A 16,349-nucleotide genomic window follows, 5' to 3' on the forward strand; every position below is an offset into this window, starting at 1 on the left:
CCCTGTGTTGTCCCTCCTGGCAGTGCGAGAGCACGGCGCTCTTACCTGCAGTGCGACAGCACGGCGTCCTTCTGCAGTGTGAAAACACGGCGACTTGGCAGTGCGAAAGCACGGCGTCCATTTATGTACAGTGCGAAGCACGACACTTCCCGGCAGTGTCCTGTAAGTGTGACACGGCGCTCCCCGGCAGTGCGAAAGCACGGCGCTCTCACCTGCAGTGCGGAAGCACGGCGTCCTGGGCAGTGCGGAAGCACGGCGACTCGGCAGTGCGAAAGCACCGCGTCCTTATTTTTGCAGTGCGAGAGCACGGCGACTCTTTGCAGTGCGGAAGCACGGCGTTTCCCTTGCAATGCTACTTAGGTTCTCAGACCTGTCTGAGGTGTGTTCACCTCGTTTTTTTTTGTGTTATCCGCCCTTCCTGGCAGTGCGAGAGCTCGGCGCTCTCATCTGCAGTGCGGAAGCACGGCGTCCTCGGCAGTGTGGAAACACGGCAACTCTGCAGTGCGGGAGCACGGCGTCCTTTTCGCGATGCGAAAGCATGGTGTTCCTGGCAGTGCGGAAGCACGGCGCCCCGGGCAGTGCGAGAGCACGGCATTCCTTTTGCAGTGCGAAAGCACCGCGTCCTTATTTTTGCAGTGCGAAAGCACGGCGTTTCTTGCAGTGCGAAAGCACGGCGTCCCCCATCGCAGTGCGGAAGCACGGCGGCCTCTTGCAGTGTGCAAACACGGCGTCCCCCATTGCAGTGCGGAAGCACGGCGGTCCTTTGCAGTGCAAAAGCACGGCGTTCCTTGCAGTGCGAAAGCACGGCGTCCCCCATCGCAGTGCGGAAGCACGGCGGCCTCTTGCAGTGTGCAAACACGGCGGTCTCTTGCAGTGTGCGAACACGGCGTCTCAACGCAGTGCGAAAGCACGGCGCAGATCTTCAAGATCTTCTCTGAAGCTAGGCCTAGGATCTGGCCGGGTAGCTTGCTCATTTCTTCGGATGGTGCCGATGCATCACCACCGGTTGGCGAGGAACCAACCTGGCGCCCAGTTTATGTTCGGTCTATGTTGACTGGCGGAGAGGCGGCAGAATGTACTCAGGCATTTGGGACCTTCTGTCTGCCGTTTACCCCTTCCATCCTCACCCCCCCCCTCTCCTCCCCCTCTCTTTTCCCCCCCCCTTCCCTTAGTAGGAACAGTGTGTCACGATGTATATCGTAACTAGAGAAAGGCATTGAATTTAGGGCTCATTTATTCGACGCTCGGCTATCTTTCATAGAATCTGAGGGGTCAACGTTCAAGCCAGCCACTGGCCTACCGCTCAGCGTTGCTGCGCATCCTCTCTCCCCTCCCTCTCGGTCACTGAGGGAGGCTCGAGAAAGGCCAGCAAGAGGCAGTCGAGTTCGGAGAGCCAAGTCGAGCGGTCGAGAGAGGTGAGAAGGAAGCAGCGAGCAGCTAGCAACGTCACAGTACGCCTTGTTTTCAATTTTTTTCAATTTCAATTTATTAAAAACACACAAAAAACAAGACAAAACAAAATTACAAAGATTTACGAAACAAATAAAACACGATAAAATGTTACAAATATAAAAAACCATGGGCTTAATGTTTGGGTGTGTTGGAGAAGAGAAAAAAAAAGAGAGGAAGATACCTAGCCAACTATGGTTTCCCATGTAATAGGCAGGCAAAGAAGAGAAGAGAAGTAATGAGGAAAAAAGGAAGGGAGAAATGGGGGGAAGGAAGAAAAACAGAGGAATAGGTACTTGAAATAAAGGTAAGCGAGTCCACTGAAAAATGAAAAAAAACTAATGAAAAAAAAAAAAAATGCTGGAGCAGAAATCTCGAGTCATATATCTAAATGGAAGAAGAAATTACTGTATGTCCAGTTTTTTATATCCAGTTTAATTTTTCCGCTGATCTTATTGTCCATGAGAAAGTGATTTGGAATGAGGTTTATTATTTTAGTACCTATGTAAATTAATTGCCTCCTTATACATTCAATATTAGTGTTATAGGTTACATATTTGTTAGCAGTGGCCCTTAGATTATAATAATTAAGAGTAGAGTTTATTGTGAGAGGAAAATCGGATCTATATTTTATTAAGTACTCAATTACGGTTTTTATGTATAATTGACGTATAGTCATGACCTCAAAATCACTAAAAACCATATCCGTTGGATAGAGCCTGGGTTTGTTTAATATAGTTTTAATTATCAGTTTTTGTGCTACAAATAATTCAGCAATATGACAGTTGAAACAGCCTCCCCAAACAACTATGCCATACTGCAGAATTGACTTGACTAGAGCATGATACATCATTTTCAGGTGGTTCTTATTAAGAATTCTGTTAACTTGGTAAAATTTAAAGGATAAATATCTAATTTTTCTACATATGTATTTAATATGAACATCCATTTAAGGTTTTCATCAATTATAATTCCCAATACTTAGTATTATTGACTTTTTTAATGGTGGGACAATCACAATTACCCAAGTTTAAATTGCACTGAGAATGGAGTCTCAAATCTTGATTCTCGTTGGGCTGTCCTACTCTATTTGCCGAGAAAGTTATGTAATTCGTTTTTTCAATATTTAAACTTAAGGTATTCTTATCTAACCACTTCTTAATTAAAAGCATATTATTTTCAGCTATAGTATGAACTTCATTCCATGAATTTCCGTGAAAAATAGCTGCAGTATCATCTGCAAAGGATATCACAGTTGAGTTTAGAAGTCTTAAATTTAAAAAGTCATTTACATAGAGTGTGAAAAGGATGGGAGAAAGTACAATACCTTGTGGAAGACCATAAGAAGTTAAGTTAGTACTATAGATTGATCATTCATGGTTAGGGACTGGGTTCTATTACTCAGATAGCTTTTGAACAATTTATTTAACTTCTCTGAAACCATAGGACTCCAGTTTATGGAACAAAGTATTATGAGGTATTGTATCAAAAGCTTTGCGAATATCCAGGAAGACCGCAATAGTTTTCTTATTGGAGTTTATTTTATCAGATAAAGTATTGATGAATTTTATTAGAGCGTCAGATGTACTTTTACCATTTTGGAAACCGAATTGGTTCTTGTTGATTATTTTGTTAAGATTCAAGAAAGAAACAACTGATAAGACTAATCGGTGTATAATTACAGGGATTAGTCGGTCACCTTGTTTGAATAGAGGTTTTATTTTGGCTGATTTGAGGTGCTCGGGAAAATATCCCTCCTCAAAGCATCTATTAAAATGAAAGCGAGAGGTTGAGATATAAAATTGGCTATTTTCTTCAGCGTAATATTACCTAGACCATCAATACCAGGACTGCAGTTGTTCTTTAGATTTTTAATAGTTGCCTCAACTTCAACTGGGCACGTTGGTCTCATAAAAAACGTGTTATCGATCTGTATTGCAGGAAATCGATCACCAGTATTATCAGGGATATTGATAGTTTGAGCTTGTAATTTACCCACATTTGTGAAATAATTGTTGAGGGAGTGAGCATTAAGTTGAGTTGACTTTGTTAGGTTGGCACCAAGTTGAAGATTTAAATGCATTTATCGCGGAAAAATTGATTGGGCACTGCTACTTCAATCCTGGGAATGTTATATTACTAGCAGTGAGGCTCGCTTCGCTCGCCATATCCGTTTAGCCAGCCGTTTAGTCTGGACCCCCGACTGGATTGTCCTAACATTATGATAGAAATGCCCAAATGAAAAATGCAGGCAAGCGAAGCGAGCCTGCTGATCTCATTCTTGGACGATCCAGTCGGAGCCCCCTGGCTAGACGGATATGGCGAGCGAAGCGAGCCTGATGGCTAGTATATTATATAATTGCATTTATCATAATGTGACAAATTACATTCCAAGGTTGAACCAAAAACCGATTCATTTCAGTTCAATCTTACACTGTGCCACTGTGCAGAAGGTACCACTGTGCCAATTCTCTTTGAATAATTATCATGAAATCGACATGTGATCCTGAAACAAGAAATTGAGAAACATCATCCTTTAACAAATAAATTTGAGAAGAATATGAAGAGGACTCTGATATTTTTCAATATTAAAACTACGAAACTCGTAGTTAAAAATACATCTTCAAAAATAGTATTTGAATTTTCATAATATTTTTAGTAATAAATTATAACACTCAAATTTGATGTTTGAAAATTATAAAGGTTGTTGGAGTCATAAATCTGCTCAATTTTAAAAAAATATTTAAATTCCTAGAAGGTAACCTATGCTCTGCAAGGGTCTTATTAAATACTTGCCCTTCTGAAATATTGAAGAATTTAAGGCCAATAATAACCATCCTCGTAAATTGAGAATCCAGTAGTCAGACGTGATGAGTCATTCGTGAATTTCCTATCCCGTACTTGTACAGCCTCTCCTTTATTATACTAGTAGTTCTGTGAACAGTAAACCTCACGCTGTTTTCTCATCCACAATTATCTGATGTCACCTATTCTAGTTGATTCAGTTGAATCACAATTCACAGCTGAATCATAATTTACTCTTGAAAACTGTTATTTGTTTTCTCCAGGATCAAAAACTCAGTGTTAATAAACTAATTTCACGTTTGATTTTGTATCCCATGATGATTCATCCAGTTTCGTGATAATCTTTCCATCTGATAAGAAGATTTCTCAACTATTTTAAAATTAATTTGTTTCAATCAACAATATTATAATTTCTTCGGCATTATTAAGTTCATTTAATTTTTTTTTTTTTATTTTCAATTTCCTATATATATATTTAGCGTATGGCATATTTTTTGTCAATTTTTTTAAAATTTCACACTTTTATAAGTGCACATCAAGGGATGAAATGTACTGTATTGTCTGGGGACTGGCTACAGTAAAGTCGTTAGCCTCGCCCAGGTAGGCACGTCTCTCACACTCAAATATAATGTGGTGCACTGTCTGCTCCATCGCCCCACAGTCACATACTGGGGAGTCTCCAAGTCCCCATTTGAAAAATGACGCATTGCAAATTTTTGGTATATAGTATAGAGAGCGCTTAGTTATTTTGGCAGCCGAACTATCTTAGGATCTCCCGGCTTTATTCATGGACAATTCAATTTCCTATAAAATTTGTTTTTTATATGTGAGAATATTGATACTGATGGGCACGCATCAGTGAAAATATTGAAACCTTACCTTATAGAAATAGACACGGCCAGACATCTGTGTAATGCATGCAATGAATGCATGATTGTCAGCTGATTGATTATGAATAATTCTATAGTCTGATTGATCCTATCTTCTAAGTAGATGATAATATACAGAGTGTTTCAGATGTAGTGTCGAACATTTCAGTGTGTTGTTCCTGGATGAAAGGAGACTACAAATAATGTCGTATTTGAAGTGTGCAAAACTCAGCGGTTATCCTTATAGCTGCCATTTTGTTTTTTTTTTCACTTGAGAATTTTTATCTCAAGAACCAAATGTTGTATTGATCTGAAATTTGGCATGAATATTTATGCTATAAAGACTCAACTTTAAAAAAAAATAAAACATTTTCTATGTAAATTTTCAAAATGGCGGCCATTTTAAATTTTTGATGGCAAATTTCACAAAAACCGTTCACTTAACAGAAAATTTACAAGAGACAAAAAAGTTAGCAAATTTTATCAAGATTTCAAGGAAACCTTGTTTAATAAGATTGATCTAAGAATAAGAGATGAATTATTTTTTTCGTACTGCATGCATGACCACTTTTCACCATTTAGACATCAATATTAAATTTTTTATCCCAATTGCATTTAAGATGAAGCTTTAAAACTCGGTATGGCTCCATATGGCCATACAGCTGATTTAACAATGTTATTCAGATGATCTTTTTTGACTTGTGCATGCATGCAGTACGAAAGTGATTAATTTTTCTGTTATTCTTCGACCAATCTTAATAAATAAGGCATCCTTGAAATCTTGATAACATTTGCCAACTTTTTTGTCTCCTGTAAATTTTCTTTAAAGTGAACAGTTTTTGTGAAATTTGCCATCAAAAATTTAAAATGGCCGCCATTTAAAAATTATTGATGTATTAATATTCATAGCAATGTCAGAAGTGGCTAAATGGAGGGAAATCTCCATGGGTTTCTGCCCTACAGTAAAACCAGTTGCACATACATCGATTTGGACGCACGATTTTTTGCCGTCCTTATGAGTCCTATCAGATTAAATGGAACTTGACACACATCATTTGTTTGACATCATCTATTTAATCTAATAGAACTTACAGGGACGGCAGAAAATCTTGAATCCAAAAATCTATGTATGCGTAACTGACTGAACTGTGAAATTAAATCATAGTCTTGAATAGTTTAAGTGAGCTATTAGTCCAGTCAGAGAAAGGTTATAGAAGGAAATGTTTGAAAGGCAATTTTTGACCCCGTAGATTTGTTTTGGATAGTAAGTTTAGTTTAGTTTAGTATTTTTAGTTTAGGTAGTAAGGAGGTAAACATTTCAATGTCCCCACCCCTACCCACCGAGGGGGAGGGGGTGGATCAGAGGTACCATTTTTTGGTCTCTCACATATAACTCGTAAACTATGCATCTTACAGACATGACTGTTATATATAATATTCTCTGGTCAAATTATAAATTTCAGAAGGTTGCAATTTTAGACAGTTTAGCAACGCTGTAATTTCTTTGGTTGGAGGGCCAAGTCTCAACTTATTTTATACAGACTATAATATTGTATCCAAATACAGTAGTGATGGTAATATTATTGTATTGTTATTAACATTCTTTAGTATTATTATAGTTATTATCATGGGACATTGTAATGGTTATTTTGAGAAATTAATATTCTGGTAATATGCCTATTCTAAAAATCCCTGCTTTTCTTTTTCATTCGTTATTGTTGTACATCATAAACCTTCAACCTAATAACTCGAAAATACTCTCTGAAAACTATGATTGATGAAATTAAAAGGAATCTTTTAAAATCCAATATAGGCTAGTTACAATCTCTAATGGATGATGAATCTGATTTTATGAATAATTAAAAATACTTTAATTTGGACTCAAACATACAATATTATTTATTCACTGCTTGTATTTCCAGAGGTTTTCATTTTAAACTAATACTACAATTTTTCATATGTTTGAACTGAGTGGAATCACTGTAGAATCAGCAAGGAATGATCGATTGCAACGAAAATATAAAATTTATGTTGATGATGTACATAAGAATGCTATTGAGAATTCAACTATACTTCCCATTTGTTTAGAAATAAATAATAAAAAGCGGCTCGCATGTAGTTGAATTCTTTAGAATATTGATGTGAAAAAATCGATACTATCTACTATCAATCCTTCAATAAAATCATTATAATATCTTAAATCTGAGAAGTTTTCAAAATTAATTAGATTATTCATTTTGTTTCATCAATCAACAGTATTGGTTCATTATCACTCTCATTGTAAATTCTAAAAGAACTGATAATTGGGCAACCAGTTCATTGGCTGCATCTGTATTGCAGTTAAATTACATTTTGGATATAGGCTACTATGTGTATAATAATGTTTATTCCACATAATATATCGCACTTATATTATATTCCACATTATATCGTAATTCCACATATAATCATAATCGAAATTCAGATAAGAATCTTCGTTTGATCTTATAATTACATCCATTTTGAAAACTGTAACTTCTGTGTTAAAATTTAGCTCGTGTGGTATAATAATATGTGCAATAATTTATCAACAGTAAATTGTCACAATATTTTACAATAAAAATTGTCCTTGGGCCGATTAATAAGAATTTACAAGTAGGTACTGCGAGGAAATATAGAGGAGCAAGGCTTTCTTACACTTGATATTCATATCATCCCATATAGCGAGATTTTTATGTCTTGTGTGGAAAACTTCTTTCTATAACAAATAACGGAGCTCCTAACATTCTATGAGAAGGCCCCTGGTTAGCAATCTTATTTGTTGAGTACTGAAATAATTGATCATTTCAATTAAACTAATAGAATGATCAAGATATTCAACAACTCGTTTAGGCTCATCACACCAAAAATCTAGATCGCAATAAACCAAGTCCCTGTTAATGCGTAGGATTTTAAATTGAAACAAAAAAAATTGAGTTTAATACTACGAATTTATTTAGTGAAAATGACAAACATGTTTCGTATCAATACTATGGTGTTATCCCCACTGTTATGCTGACACCATAGGTGTCGACGCATGTTTGTGTTTTCTCTGAATAAATTTGCGAAATTAGACAATATCATTGTGTTTTATTATGAATGGATATCACTTAATCTAAAGGTGCGTACAGATTTACGCGCCGCAAACATGAGCAATTCGCTTTTAATCAGCTGATGCCAAGCTTTTTATATTTGTACCTTACCTTTTCTGTAAAAATACTGATATGATCAGCTGATTAAAAGTGAATTGCTCATGTTCGCGGCGCGTATATCTTTACGCACCTTTACACTAACACTGTGTCAGAAGTCATGAGATTTCTCTTTAATTTGCTGAATATAATGTTTGGAAACTTCCATCCGCAAGACAGTTTGCGCAGGGACTTCAATTTTTCCGGATCCGGACTGATTGTATTTGGACCAGATGAGCCTGAAATGCAATGAGACTAGCTTCAAATATGAAATAAAATTTATTCTAATATCAATAAATTACTATTCTATATGTGACGGCGTCAAGGTTGTTTTCTCCAAATTTGCTGGTGCCTCATTCAATTCTATGGTCAGTTGCATGAAAATCCAATTGAATTCAACCATTGTAAATCAAGTCATAAAATCCTCGATAGATTTGATCAATGGTTCCCATAGGTGATAGTTTGTTTCATTAAATAACATCATTATATGATGACTAAATTTTTGTGTAGTTGAGAAGTTGATATTGTGGTAATTATTCATATTGAATGAAAAAGACTAAGAAATTGTCAAAAAACCACAGATTTATAGATACTTAGAGAGACCGGTTTTGGTTATCACACCATTGTCAATCTCTGATAAACCTGGTAAGATATTGGTTTATCAGAGATTGACAATGGTGTAATAACCGAAACCGGTCTTTCTAAGTATCAATAAATCTGTGGTTTCTTGACAATTTCTTAGTCTTTTTCATTCAATATGACTAAATTTAATTGGATTATCATGCAACTGGCATTCTATCAACTACCATATAATAATAATAATAAATAATAATAATAATAATAATAATAGAGGACCTATGTTTTCTCTTCTCTATTTTAGACTACTACTCAACTCCAAGTAGTAATGTTCGAATTCTATAAGAAAAAGCGAGGAGTACAACCACTCATGTCACATTTTCTATGCAATTGTCATAAACTTCTCTCCAGATTCGGAAGAAAACTGCATATGTGGCGCCACTCACCTTTTTTTGGACAAACAGCATGCAATTTGGTCCAGTATGACGTTTAGAGTGAATGTTATTCATCATTTGAAAATATAAGGATATACTTTCAAATTTATACATTTTCCTAGCTGACTCATCAACATTTTCTACCGTATTTTAATATTGATTAAATGAAAACTTTTAACGAAGATATAACATCATGTATTATAAAACTGTTACAATCTATAATTCCAATTCCTGGGAATTCAAATATAGAATTCAATTGATCTAATTCATTTAAAGTTTATTGAGTCTATTCTCATGACCTGATTGGAACTCGATCAGATATTCCCAATTCAAATTCTGGTAATAATCTACCAACAAAATTGATATTTTCTTTGAAAGAACCAACAATAATTCACATATGACATTTGAATTGAAGAAGGAATAAGTTACGTTTGAAATTATTTATTTTCTTCTGTTTTTTAAAGATAATTGTGTTACACTGTATTATCATTGTGGAATTGATGAATCGAAAAAGAAGACGAAAATTAGAATGCACTTAGTAGTTTAATGGAAAATTTAGTGGAATTTTCTAATAACATATCATTGTCGAAATGGCGAATGCATTTACTGTTTGATGGATATAGATCACATTAAGAACGACAAAGGTAGTATTATTGTAATAATATGGTTCAGAGTTGACAGCTTATTGAACGCAAAAATACTGTTATTTACTTGAAAAAACTTCTTTATTTTATGCAATAATAGGAATTTAAGTATCTACAATATTTTGAAACATTCAAACAAATTTTATATTGCTTCTTTGGCACTCTTTCGAATTTCAAATATGAAAAATACAAATCAAAAATCAATTATTCAGCAAAAATATCAACTAAATTGAAAATTTGTTCGGTGGATAAAATAATGAAATGTTGAAGAATAGCCAACAAAGCAATACATTCTTGGAAAATATTTAGATAATAACAATAGGTATTTAAAAACGTTCAAGTTTACAATTTATCTCTCAAATACAGTGAATAAACATCATGAGAAAATTTAACATAACATTGAAAGTTTGAATGAGAACAATACGTAGGATACATTATTTCATGAAAATAGTAGAAATCTTCCATAGAGAATAAATCTATAAGGTGATGGAATTCAAGAACAACTCCAAACTAGCTTAGGTTGAGATCACAATAGTTAAATTTCAAGAGATGTGTCATGTTTTTGTGCCACATTAAAATTCAACAATAGTAATTTATTGATAAAGCTTGAATAGAAAAAGTTATTATCTGATTAAGTTCTAACAATTATTATTATCCAACAAGAAAGTGCCAAATATCATGTTAGATGTTTCATACAATATCCTCATAATAATTATTATGCTTATTATTATCCTCATAATAATTCAAAGTGAAAATTATTCAGTCTTAATTTGGACAAATGAGCTGGTGATTATTTTAATAATTTCCATTGATCGGATATAAAACTGGAATTTCTGACAGTATAATCTGATTTGGAACGTGAAGTGAAATATTTGGAGATTCAGTAAATCTGTGATGCTCACTTATTTTATCAGATGAGAGAAATAAATATAGGTATAATTTATTTTTGATACTCACTATATAATAAAAATAAGGTTCTATTATGTAAATGTCATATTGATTACATTATACACCGGTATAATGTAATCTAATGTGATGTATAATTATAATATAATTAATTGTACCTATTTATTACACCGGTACTTTTCAAGAAACAAGTAACATTTATTTCTCAATGCACAAAATCTACACATGATTACTGACAAAAGATGCAGAAACTGAACTATCATCTGCAATTCGACATTAATTACATCATATCAAATACAGAAATTCAACTTGGATAATGAGTTCGAATGTATTCCGATGCATGTAACAATGTTGAACAATGTCATTTATACTGTACAAGGTACTTCCAATAATAATATTCTTCAAAAAAAAAGATTTTAATGGATTTATAATTGTAAATTCGGATTTGTGATTTCAAATTATAAAAATTAGGACTTTATCTGCATCAACAAATGAAAAACTTTTTTTTGGAAAGACAAGTTCTGAGAACAATATCTCAAGTAAAAAATACAGACAATATTACAATGTGAAAGTGAAACTGTATAGGCTACAGTTCATAAAGTTCATCGGTCACAAATAAAATTGAAATACATTATAAATGTAATTATTGTGATAAAAATGTATACACCTAGTTTTAAAAAATGTTTTTTATCACTAAAGTTAGTATTTTAAGATTTAATTCTTCTATTGAGTCAAGCAATGTTTCTATATGAATGGAATCTGCAATTCCCCTACTAGCAATTCAGTAGAAATGTGCAGGAACTGATATCTGGATCATCAAAAATTTATTGAGTTGCCTCACAATGAATTATCATTCTCGGTTTTAATACTTCTTCATTGCAACTTTCATGTAATTGTAAGTCTGAAGTAAGTTTGATTTTTTATATTAATTTGTGACACAAGTCATTTTATTTTTGCAGAGCAAGATATCGCGAAATAATAAATTTCAATTCCGGTTTTTTATTCAAATTCTGAGCTGTAGATTCCAGAGTTCAAATTAATACGCTCTTATTGAATATAGCACTAGAGATTTCAGATCAAATAGAAACATTACAATGTACTAAAAAGTATTTGAAGTATTCATTCACTAAACAAAATGAACGATTCTCACAGATGCATCAACATTAATTCATGTATTTATAGAAGAAGATCTTGAAAAGTGTAAGATTTGTTCATAGAACTGAGAATGAAATCTATTTTCTCAAAAATATTAAAACAAGTCCATTTGAATAAAGTATTTCAAACCATGAATTTTACATTCAAATTATATAACAGAGTTTGCATGGAGTGCATACTAATTCACTGAATTCAAATTTTTGTTCTTCTAATCTTAATGAAAAACTCTTCAAAACCAGTAACACCCATTCTATCCTTGGAAAGCTATATGTTTTTATACTCATCTTTAATGATTCATATAAATAAAGAACACAAAATGAACTTGAAAAAGCATTACAGCTTGTGCAATGTGCATTTTTGAACAGTAAATCCAATTTATTCAAAAAAATTGAAGAGCTATCAGATTTATGAGTAGATTAATAGGCAGATCACTTTGTTCGAGTTATTATTTGAATTGGTAAAATAGTTTTATGTTGGTTATATTATGCTGGGAATGTGCATCACAGTTTTCTGGCATTGTTCTCTCACATTTATAAGTTTTGGTAGATATTTAAGATCTTTTGAGAAAAATACAAGTTTATCATCACTGAAACAAATTGCATGACGTTCTTAGCTTCCTTATTGTTCAACTCTAAACATTTTAAAATTGTAGATCACATTTACGATAGTTTTCAACTGTTTTATTTACTGGTTGGAAAACGCATTTAGACTTATAATTGGTTTGCATCAATTCACAATTGAATAATTAAATGAGCTTTGATCTATGAACAATAATATTATCACCCTAAAAAAACGTTCCAATACTCCAAAATTGTTTTAACGAACCAATAATTAAATAACAAGAAACTAGTAAATGAACACCATATCTCATAGTATACATTCTTCCAAAATTGGGCATTCAATCGATTATAATAAGGTATCCGCAACTATTCGAAATACGCAGATGATAATAATTATAAAAATCACATTTTTGTATACCTATCAAGACAAACATCTCTCACCCACTTAACGAGTGAAAACATTTCGATAACAAAAATATCTCGACTTACATGAAAAACAAATAACTGTACATACAGAGATTATCTAAATTCTTCAAATATTATTTACAATATTAAGTAACAAAGAGGAACAGAACATTGTACACTTTGCACACCAATCTATACAACCGATTTTCAACTCTCGTCCACAAGCTTGTATCGCACATTACCAAGTCAGCATACATAACTGAAAATACACAACTTTCTACTATTAGCTTGTGAACAGTCTAGACAGTCAAACTCGTACAATATCTCTAAATAAGAGACAAAACATTCCAGAATTCATTATCGAATCACATAAACACTATTTAATAAGAAAATACTTGTATTCCATTGACAAATTGGTTCAAAACATAAGTACAACCGACCTGCACAAAAACAAATCTTTAAATAATCAACAAATTGAGTCACTATATTCGAAACAAAACGCCTGCGCAGTTCGAATATTCAACCGACAAGCACAGTACTCACTTGGTGGTGACAGTAAAGTTATTGTGAGTAAAGCAGAAGCAACTTTTATCCCGACACGTACACACAGATCACATCAAACACTATCAATTAGTCCAGTGCTGAGCTGAGACCTAGGCAGGGTACGTGAGGGGGGCGTGCCATTATTGGCTCTTGTTCTTGAGGCCTTCGATGAGGTGCTCGGTCGACATGAGCGATGGAGTCGGCTGGTGAGCATAGTTCCTGATCTGGTTGAGCGAGATCAAGTTGGGGAAGCTGTTGCCCGAGACTGTTTTGGGCATTTCCATGGCGACCGAAGTCTGCACACTGCCGGGGAGGCCCTGGATCTGGCCGGCGGAGGTCACAACCTTGGTGCCGGGGAAGGCGATGGCGTTGTAGGGTAGATAGGCGGATCGCGGGTCTGAGATCTGGTGGTGGTTGAGGTGGTGGTTGTGGTGATGTGAGGGGATGCCCATCGACTGGATGGGTGTGAATGCTGAGGCGGAGGACGTATTGTTCTTGCCGATCACCGAGTCGTGATAGTTTCCTGGGGAAACTGCGCCCGGAGTGGGTGGTGGTGCGGGAGGCCTTCCGGAGTGTGGATCATCCCCTCCATTACCACCACCGTTCATATCTCGGTGCAGGTGATCATTATTTCCCAACACTCCGTTGTTTTGTTGTTGGAGAGCCTCGTGCTGACTGAACGCGTCGACAAGGTTGTTGGCAGTGTCGGGGGACACCTTGGGCCAATAGTGTGGGTTGTCGAGGGTGACGCGTGGGATGCCGATGATGGGCGGCCGCTTGTCAGTCCTCTCAGCATGCTTCTGCATGTGCTTCGACAGGTAGGTCTCCTGCGTGTAGCTCTTGCCGCAGTACTGGCAGATGTGCGTCTTTAGGTGCTTGGACTCCTTGTGCTTGGGGATGTGCTCGAGCAGGGAGGGCTCGTCGGAGAAGCACTTGTAGCAGGAGTTGCACTTGTAGGGCTTGTCGGTCTGGTGGCAGCGCGAGTGCGACTGCAGGTTGCTGAGCTGCGAGAAGGCCTTGTTGCAGTTGGGATGCCGGCACTTGTAGGGCTTGTCGCCGGTGTGTGTGCGTATGTGCTGCTGCAGGTGTGACAGCTGTGTGAACTTGCGCTGGCAGATCTCGCAGCGGTAGGGTTTGATGCCCAGGTGGATGCGCGTGTGCTGGCTCAGGTACGAGCTGTTGGCGAATGTCTTGCTGCACTGCGTGCACTTGTATGGCTTCACCTCGCGCATGTGCAGCTGAGAATGCATCTGCAATTCCGATTTGGAGCCGAATATCTGCAAAGCAAACAATCAAGACGTTAGTTTCCGACAATCGCTACAACTTCCAACAACAGTATTTTCATACACATATTATTTATTAATTTATACATTGAATTACAATATTTTCAGAATGGATTAAATACAACGAGTTTTTTTTTCAAAATTATGATATACAGATACTGTGGTTGGTTATTCCAGAAGGAACAACTGCAATAGAGAATAAATTCATCAAAACTTACAAATCACAATTAAATATTCAAAGTGAAGCTTATTGTTCTATTTTTTCTTTGATTCATTTTCTCATAATTGAACCAATTGTCAACACAAAAACTGTAATGACGGAACAACAAACATGAACCAGCAAATAATAGATCGAATGCCACTTAGGCTATATGATAATTTATAATATTGTGTCAAACGAGCATGGTTATTAGTAACTCGATAACAAACTAGATGAGTACTATTTATCTGATACATGTTTTATGCTTTCCTAGTGTGTGTAATATCAACTGTATCTATTTTACAAGAAGCCTCCACAATTTTGAACAGGCAATCTTGATAACAGTCAGTTCATTGACATCATTACACATGCTTACGAATTGATGGATCGGCTATAGCTGAATAAAAATAAAAATAAACCGGGCTTTATACAGCTTTATAAATTCTAACAGCGTTAAAAATTACAAAAAAATCACTAAAGCTATACAATAATAAATATTATTGTTCTCTTCACAAAAGTATATTTGGAAATATTCGTAGTGTCATCACTCACTAGTACACTAGTGGATGATTGTGAACAACTTTATTCGTATGTACCACAACAGCAGAATTCCCAAAAACAATATAGCATTATTGATAACTTTATATAGATGAATTCGGTACAGTATGAAACAGGAAAATTAACAGGTAGCAGGTATTCCATTCTCATAAGCATAAGCCAAGCAATCAGATAATTATGCTGAACTCAACATGCAGAAGCAAAGCATTGTATATTAACAGAGAAGACACCAACATAAATTTGGATGCATTAATCTAAATGTAAGGAATAATATTATAAACAGTATGGACATGAAATACATTATTTAGGAGGTTGAAATAATTAATGGTAGATTATTTAAAAATGTTTATGGATCATAGACTATCAAGTATGTATATACGGTCTATAATGAATGGAACTTGAAAATAAGTCGAGTGTTATATACTCAGTCGACCATAAAGTAGCAACAATCGATCAGGTGAAAATAACTCTATAAAAAGTCGAAGAGGAGCATAAAAGATTGAGGTAACCGATGAAGTATTCACAGAGATTCTTGTAAAATGAGAAAAGGCACAAAAATTCTTCATCCATTTGTTTCGCACGTAGCCTAATACTGGAGCGATGAAAATAATTTTAAGGACGGAACCAATCTTAATGCAACAGGGTAATATTTATCTTTTTTTTTCATAAATTCTAGACGGAAACAGGTACTTTGTACAGATTCTAAAAACGTAGAATAAATCTTCTATGAATTTTATCAAAAACAAATAAGCTCAAT

General features: G+C 35.2%; 1 protein-coding gene across 9 annotated transcripts in view; it reads right to left on the bottom strand.

Moving 5' to 3' along the window:
- Positions 1–9,863: 9,863 nt before the first annotated feature.
- The window catches only part of LOC111054079 (zinc finger protein rotund), a 266,315-nt gene continuing 259,829 nt past the window's right edge, over positions 9,864–16,349 (bottom strand). For 7 of the 9 annotated variants that reach the window (XM_039435524.1, XM_039435533.1, XM_039435486.1 and 4 more), the window contains one exon: positions 10,046–14,829. In XM_039435524.1, coding sequence (XP_039291458.1) covers positions 13,693–14,829 — 1,137 coding nt within the window. In that variant the 3' untranslated portion in view covers positions 10,046–13,692. Of the gene's footprint in view, positions 14,830–16,349 lie in introns of all 9 variants that reach the window. The other 2 variants (XM_039435481.1, XM_039435519.1) reach the window with 2 other exon arrangements.

Source organism: Nilaparvata lugens, chromosome 1 (assembly GCF_014356525.2).
Source record: "Nilaparvata lugens isolate BPH chromosome 1, ASM1435652v1, whole genome shotgun sequence".
NCBI lineage: Eukaryota > Metazoa > Arthropoda > Insecta > Hemiptera > Delphacidae > Nilaparvata > Nilaparvata lugens.